Source organism: Cebus imitator, unplaced genomic scaffold (assembly GCF_001604975.1).
Source record: "Cebus imitator isolate Cc_AM_T3 unplaced genomic scaffold, Cebus_imitator-1.0 Scaffold277, whole genome shotgun sequence".
Lineage (NCBI taxonomy): Eukaryota > Metazoa > Chordata > Mammalia > Primates > Cebidae > Cebus > Cebus imitator.
This window is the reverse complement of record NW_016107592.1, coordinates 2,601,427-2,609,138: the sequence shown is the minus strand read 5'-3', so window position 1 is coordinate 2,609,138 and position 7,712 is coordinate 2,601,427. Positions and strand designations below refer to the sequence as shown.

Below are 7,712 nucleotides of genomic sequence, written 5' to 3'. Positions count from 1 at the left end.
ATCCAATATTCGTGAAGCACTTTGCACAGAGGCTGGCACACTCTGTAATAAGTCTGCTGTGATTATTTCTACTTTGCCCTGGTCTACACATCTTCTTGCTTTCAGAAACATCTTTCTTCTTTCTTAATTCCCATTCTCCTTAGCATTCCCTTCTCATTTGTCCATCTTTAATCACTGTCTCTGCTTCTCAGGAGGGGAAGGTTGGGTTTGGGCAGAAAAAAAAGAGAGTGACTATAGAGACTGGAACTTGCCTGACAGCCAGAGAGTGCCTGCCATGGTAACACACAAACATGTAGCCTGTGCATGTTAGCGTAACAATCACACGGCACCCCCGTGAGTCAGTTACACACAGTCACTCAACAGTCTCTGGGTATCTCAAGCCCGCATTCAATCAGCCCAGGCCCCTGTGGCTTCAGAAACATCTTGGCCACTGATCAGGTGGAGCTCATACTCAAAACCCATCCCAGGCAACTTTGGCCAGCTTGTGTGTTCAACTGTCTCAGAGCCTGGCTTGGCATTGGAAGTTTTCAGCCCAGGAAGCCTGAGTGAAGTGGGCACCTTAGAGGGATTTTGATGCATTCAGGAGAGACTGTGATGGTAGCCCCCCTACACACACACACACACACAGGCACACACACTGACACACATGTGCACATGAGCAGATAGGCTTGAGTCTGCAGCTCACAAACTTCTTCATGATTGCCCACCTCGTCCAAAGTCTCTTGAGGTTCTTAGAGAAAGGATTGATACCCATTTTACAGAGGAAGCTGAGGCCAGCAAAGAATAGTGTTTTGCTTAAAGGAAAGGATGCGATAGAGCCGAGAAAATGTAGGGCCTCTGCGTCCCAGCCTCGAATCTTTCTGTTTCACTGCAGCTGTGAGCTGCAAGCCTAGAAGGCGGCTCACATCAACGTGGGCTAATTCACGCCCCGTTACCCACTCTACCCGATCCCACCTCCAAAGCCAACGCCTCCCCTTCGGTGGCCGCTGGGGAAAAGGGAGAGAACTGCCATAGCTTGTCTCTTTAATGCGCGCCCCCGGAGGCCCGGCGCGCCCCTGCCACTATAACTGGAGTGCATGAAGCAGGCTGCGCTCAGAGGAGGAAGGGCGGGAGCTGGGCACCCGTTGACTGACTTTTCTAAGTGCGATCAGTGCCCGTCCGTCCCGCCTCCATGGACCCATCCGGGGACAGCCACTGCTGAGGACCCCACGCCCACTAGGATTGCCGCTGGGTCGCACCCAAGCTACCGCACCGCGACCCCCGCGGGCTGTGCCGGCTCCCCCGCCTCTGCCCGCAGCTGTTGCCGTCGGGCCAGGGCTCTGCCGCCGCCACGCCTCGCGCCCCAAGCTCACCGACCGATGCTGGTGCACACCTACTCCGCCATGGTGAGTAGTCTCGCGGCCCCGGGCATACTCGGGTACTTTCCAACCATGCTGGACTTTCCAATCCTTCTGCCCCGTGCCAACGAAATCTCGGAGGGAGGGGGCCTCAGGGACTCCGCCAACTGAGAACGCGAGGCGCAAGTGACCGCTGTCCCCAGCCTGAGGCTCCTGCGCCCGCGGGTGGCTCGGAAATAATCTCGGGCCCCAGGAAGCCTGAGGGACGGCAGCTGGACCCTCCGAGCTGAGGAGGATCCTTTCGGGCGGGGGTCCTTTCAGCTCCAGCGGGTCACCTAACGCACCATCTCCGTCCCCAGGAGCGCCCCGACGGGCTGGGCGCAGCGGCTGGCGGGGCCCGCCTGTCGTCTCTGCCGCAGGGGGCCTACGGGCCGGCGCCCCCTCTCTGCCACACGCCGGCCGCCGCAGCTGCCGCCGACTTCCAGCCGCCCTACTTCCCGCCACCCTACCCGCAGCCACCACTGCCCTACGGCCAGGCGCCCGACGCCGCCGCAGCCTTTCCCCACCTGGCAGGAGACCCGTACGGCGGCCTGGCGCCGCTGGCGCAGCCGCAGCCTCCTCAGGCCGCCTGGGCCGCGCCCCGCGCCGCAGCCCGCGCCCACGAGGAGCCACCCGGCCTGTTGGCACCGCCTGCCCGCGCCCTGGGCCTTGACCCGCGCCGTGACTACGCCGCAGCCGTGCCCCGGCTCCTGCACGGCCTGGCCGACAGCGCGCACGGCCTCGCAGACGCACCGCTCGGCCTTCCCGGGCTGGCGGCGGCATCCGGTCTGGAGGACTTGCAGGTGAGAACCGAGGGGTCCGGGATGGGTCCGGACTGGCCGCGGTGGTTTAGTACCTTGTCTGGAGGCAGGAGGTGGCAAACGCAGGAACCCAACTTTTCTCCCAGCTCGCCACTTCTCACTGGTGACTCGGAGGATGCGTCCAACCTCCTGGGTTAGACGGTGCCTGGCCACCAAGGCTGCCTGGCACTAAGTCCGCCGGCACCGAGTCCGCCGCCTTGATGGCGGCGACCCTCGGCAGGAACCGAATCACTTCTTTTCTCTCCGCTGGGCCGTTGAGCCACGTATGACGTCCGTGGGGCAGCCCGCACCTGGGGCGAAGAGAGGCCTAATAGTTACCGGTTTAAGGTTCAAAATTCCGTTTTTGCACCGCACGGCGAGATACTCACGGCTCCAGCTTGGTGCCTAGACTTGGCGATTCCTGGGCCTGCCCGTTGCCGCCCCAGGCGGAGGTGGTGAGCATCGTGCGGAGCAGACCGGGACCTGGGGTCGCAGGGGCTTGGGGAGCCACGGACGACTAGGTCTTTATGCGCCCTCACCGCCGCCATCTCCTATTTGCAGGCGATGGATGAGCCGGGAATGAGCCTCCTTGACCAGTCCGTGATCAAGAAAGGTAAGGAATGGCGTGCATCGTCAGGGCACAGCCGGGCGACATGGTGCAGGCCCTGAGTGCACAGACCCATTTTCTTCACCTGCTGTGCCTCCTGTGTGTCGCCAGGCTGGGTGTCCACCAGAGGCTGGGCAGAGGTGCGAGCTTGATGAGTTTGCCCAGCACCCTGTAGCCTGGGGTGGGCCTGAGCAGGTCAGCTTCACTGGGCTGCAGCGCTGGGAGTCTGGCCTCTCTCCACCGAGGGGGAGGATGCTCTTGTGGATCTGGAGCTGATTTGCAGAACGAGTTAAACCACTTCCCTGTTTCCCTAAGAGGGGGGAATGGAAGTGCTGTTCCCACGGAGTTTGGGAAATGATTTTCACTTTAGAGAGCCTTAGCATTCCCCAGCCTGGCAGGCACTTTCTTCCCCTTCCTTCCAGCAGGGCCTTGGAGGCCTCTGGGGGGATTTTCTTTCTGTGGAGCTGGTGTGTGAATACTGTGTGTTAGGCTGTGTGCACCTGAGTCAGGACCCACCTGCTCCTGGGTGTCTGTGTCTATGTGAGTTCAGAGTCCTGCGTGTGTCTGAAATGTTTCTTTCGTGGGTGTCTTAGCATTTCTTGGAGGGTGAGTGTGTCTGTTTCTGTGAGTGTGTCTGTGAGGGGTGTCTCTGTACATTGGTGTGCATTTCTCTGCATTTGGAGGTCTCCATGTGTACAGTATCTCTGTTGTGTCCTGCACTTTGTTCTTTGGTATCTGAGGATTTCTAATCATGCAAGGGCCCTCTCTCTGTGTGCATATATAGGAGTATTTGTGTGACTCCTGGCATTAGTAAAATCCAGGAGGCACCTTTTCTGGCCTGAGGACCAAGTTCTGGCCATGCCAGAGGAAGGTGAGAGACAGACAAAAAGAGACAGCCAGAGAGGAGCAGAGACTCAGAGGGGCCCAGGCATTGGGTGGCCTCCTTACACTTGGGGCAGGTGCTGGAAGAAATTCAGAGGCGCACATGAGCTGCCCCAGGCAGGCACTGCTCCCACAGGATTTGGCTCGGGTTGTTTTTCAGACGAATGAATTCAAGCCTGGACTCTATTTGCCCTCCACTCGTTCTCGAGGGAGGCCAGGGTGGAAGTGGTGGTGGCAGGCAGGGTCTAGACTTCCAGGATGGCCAGGAGTGTGTAGGGGAAAGATGAGGCAACAGGACAGGAAGGTGGGGGAAGGGATGATATTGGGTCTATGTCCTGTATCTCTGGGAACTGGGGGTGTGGGGAGGACACTGGGAACCTTGTTGTGCGGCAGCTCTGCTGGCCAGGCTTGGTTGGCTTACTGGACAGCACCTTTCTTGAACCCCGAAGAAAGAGATCCGTCTGCAGTGGGCAAAAGCCTGCCTGGACTTCCTTGCCATAAGAAATATGACCATGGTGGTGGTCCCCAGTTCCCTACTCCTGCTCGGGCTCAAGAGACTGGGAGTCTAGGTTCACTGACTCCCTGAAAAAGGCTAAGACCCTGCATTTTAGAAAGGGGCTTGGGGAATCTCTGCCCTGCCCAAGGGTAGAAGGATCAGCTGTTGTTCTGAGCACGTTAACCCGGAACCCCGGTCCAAAGCCGAGACAGGAGGCTGGATGCGAGGTCCTCCCAGAGCTGGTTTCTCTCAAACAACTTCCAAGACTCCTACATCCTAGGGGTGCGCCGGAATCCCCCAAAGCAGTCCAAAGAACACAACCAGAGTCCGAACGTCCAGGGTGCGGCGCTCTGGCTCCCTGGAGCGGGGCGGGGCGGGGCGGGGCGGGGCAGGGCGGCGCGGACTCGGGCGTGCACCCACGGGACCCCAGCGCCAGCGGGTCTGTGACCGAGTGGAGCGAGGTGGAGCGCGGGCGATCTGAGCTGGGACTGCGCCCTGGACGCCACAGCCGGGACGTTGAGTTCCAGCCCGCGGCACTGCAGCAAAGGGGAAGGGGCAGGAGCCAGGTACAGCTGGATCCGGAGGTCGCGACCCAGTGGAAGGCGTGGGCAAACGACCCAGGGCGGCCGCGGCAGCGAGGCCGGTGGGCTCCTTGCTCCCTGGAGCCGGCCCGTCCCCACACCCGCCCTCGGCGCCCCTGGCAGTTTTCCCCTCTGCCCTCCGCGGCCACTGCGTGACTCGGCCTCGCCGCCGGCCCCGTGTGGAGTGAATTAGCGCCCTCTTTCGTCCGCTGCCCTTCCGACGGCACCCGGAGCCCCTGTCCTGTCCCACAGACCTTCGGCGTCCGTGAGTGTGGGATGGGAGCCTGCCCTGCCAGGGAACTGGAATCAGAGAATGTCGCTCTTGGCCACCCGAAGCGTCGGATCCCTGCAGCGCCTCCCAGCCAGGGCCAGAGGGGCGGCTGCGTCGGTAAGGGTGGGGTCCTGGGTACGAAAGGGAGGCAGCTGCAGCCTCAGCCCCGCCCCAGAAGCGGCCTTCGCGTAGCGATGGTGGGTCGGGGGGTGGGGCGGTTCTCGGGCTTCGCCTTCGCCAGTGCGGCGGGGCAGAGGCTCCTGCAGCTCGCAGGACCCAGACCTGGGCTGCAAAAGCTTCGCTGACGGCAGGCAAGGGTCCGGGAGGGGCAGCCAGGCGACGCCCCCCGCCTTACCACACGCTCTCGGGTCGCCGACCAGTTGCACCCGCGGGTGGGGCAGGGGATGGCGGGGCTGAGGCCGACCCTAAGCGAATAAGGGAGCCCTCCATTTCCTGCCCACATTTGTCACCTCCAGTTTTGCAACCTATCCCAGAGCCACAGAAAGCAGGCAGGACTGGTGGGGAAACGCGGCTGGACAGGAATATTTTCCAGCCGACAAGAGCAGTGAGCAGGGCTGTTCGGGTCTCACGAGGAGCTCAGAGGAGGCGAGTGAGTGCCTGAGGTTGGGAGGCTGCCTAGAGAAGAGATAGCTGAACCGGGCTCAAGAGGTGCTTAGTGGGTGTTTGTTGAATGAATGAGTGATGGGTTTTGAAGTCTGAGTGCATTGAAAGAGGGGGTGTGAGAAAAGGGCTACTTTCATCACACAGGGCACAGCATGTGCAAATGCCCTCCCTGTGGAAAAGCCAGACAGGTTAAAAAGGTTACCAACGTGTGTAGGTTTCAGGTTACACAATCAGAACTGAAGGGGAGTGGTCAGGGATGACAGCTGAGATGGATCCCTCCTTCCCTCTGGAGGAGAGTGGGTGGTTGCCTACTTGGGGGTGGAGAACCCCTCTCCACAGGCTCAGCTGTCCAATCTCCGGGGGTCTCCAGGACATGAGCAGCTGTAAACAGTTGCCCTGTTCCCTGCTGTTTGGCCCTGGAGAAGGAGGAGGGAGATGGGGAGGGCCTCCCCTTTCCAGAGAATCTCTAAGCAGCCCAGGACATGGATGAGATACTGACCTCTGGGACAGAATTTGAGAGGGTGCCAAAAAACTCAGTAATCAAGATAAATAGGCCAGGTGCAGTGGCTCATGCCTGTAATCCCAGCACTTCGGTAGGCGGAGGCGGCTGGACCACTTGAGGTCAAGAGTTGGAGACCAACCTGGACAACATGGTGAAACCCTGTCTCTACTAAAAATACAAAAAAATTAACTGGTCATGGTGGTGCTTACCTGTAATCCCAAAGCTGAGACAGGAGAATTGCTTGAACCCGGGAGGTAGACGTTGCAGTGAGCCGAGATCACGCCACTGTGCTCCAGCCAGGGTAACAGAGAGAGACACAGTTTCACTCTTTCGCCCAGGTTGGAGTGCAGTGCCACGATCTCAGCTCACTGCAACCTCTGCCTCCCAGATTCTCATACCTCAGCCTCCGGAGTAGCTGGGATTACAGGCACCCACCACTATGCCAGCTAATTTTTGTATTTTTAGTAGAGACAGGGTTTCACAGTGTTGGCCAGGCTGGTCTCAAACTTCCGACCTCAAGTGACCTGCTCTCTTAGTTCTCCCAAAGTGCTGGGATTACAGGCATGAGTCACCACACCTGGTCTTTTTAAATAAAAACAGTGCAAAAATCCACAATAAACAAAATATCAAAATTTTACAGAAAAAAATTTACAGAATCTGAACTTGAACTTCCACAACTCTTTCTCCCTTGCCTCAAGGCTACTGTCTGCCCTAAAACGCAACTAAAAAACCATGCAGATGGAGTTTGGACTTTATCTGAGAACGGTGGGAGCTATGGAAAAGCGTGGAGCAGGGGAGTGAAGGATAGAAATTATACATAAAAGAAACCTTGGGCCGGGCACGTTGGTTTACGCCTGTAATCCTAGCACCTTGGAAGGCCGAGGCAGGTGGATCACCTGAGGTCAGAAGTTCGAGACCAGCCTGACCATCGTGGTGAAATCTCATCTCTACTAAAAATACAACAAAAGTAGCCAGGCATAGTGGTACACACCTGTAGCCCCAACTACTGGGGAGGCTGAGACAGGAGAATCGCTTGAACCCGGGAGGCCATTGCACTCCAGCCTGGGCGACAAGACGGAAAACTCTGTCAAAAAAAAAGGAAGAAACTCTCTAGCAGTTGGAGAGGAAAACTTAATCAGACAGGTCCCAGCAGGGGAGATGAGGAGACTCAAAGCAGGGCATTTGCACCTGCTGTGCCCCAGTGTGGGCTGGGAGCAGGTCACTACCCCCTCCTGTCTACTTTCTTCTTGCTCTGACCCCTCCAAGTTTTGGACCCTAAGTGTAGTCTAAGGAACCACATGCATCAGGATCCCCAGGGGATGCTTATTAAAAATGCAAATTTCAGGCCGGGCGCGGTGGCTCACGCCTGTAATCCCAGTACTTTGGGAGGCCGAGGCGGGTGGATCACGAGGTCAAGAGATCGAGACCATCCTGGTCAACACAGTGAAACCCCGTCTCTACTGAAAATACAAAAAATCAGCTGGGCATGGTGGCGCATGCCTGTAATCCCAGCTACTCAGGAGGCTGAGGCAGGAGAATTGCCTGAACCCAGGACGCGGAGGTTGCGGTGAGC

The 7,712-nt window shown here is 58.4% G+C and overlaps 1 protein-coding gene across 1 annotated transcript in view; it reads left to right on the top strand.

Moving 5' to 3' along the window:
• Positions 1–253: 253 nt before the first annotated feature.
• TFAP2E (transcription factor AP-2 epsilon) overlaps positions 254–7,712 on the top strand; it is a 22,305-nt gene continuing 14,846 nt past the window's right edge. The window contains exons 1-3 of the mRNA XM_017501097.2: positions 254–1,385; positions 1,697–2,179; positions 2,738–2,789. Of these exons, the coding sequence (XP_017356586.1) occupies positions 1,077–1,385; positions 1,697–2,179; positions 2,738–2,789 (844 nt within the window). The 5' untranslated portion in view covers positions 254–1,076. The remainder of the gene's footprint in view (positions 1,386–1,696; positions 2,180–2,737; positions 2,790–7,712) is intronic.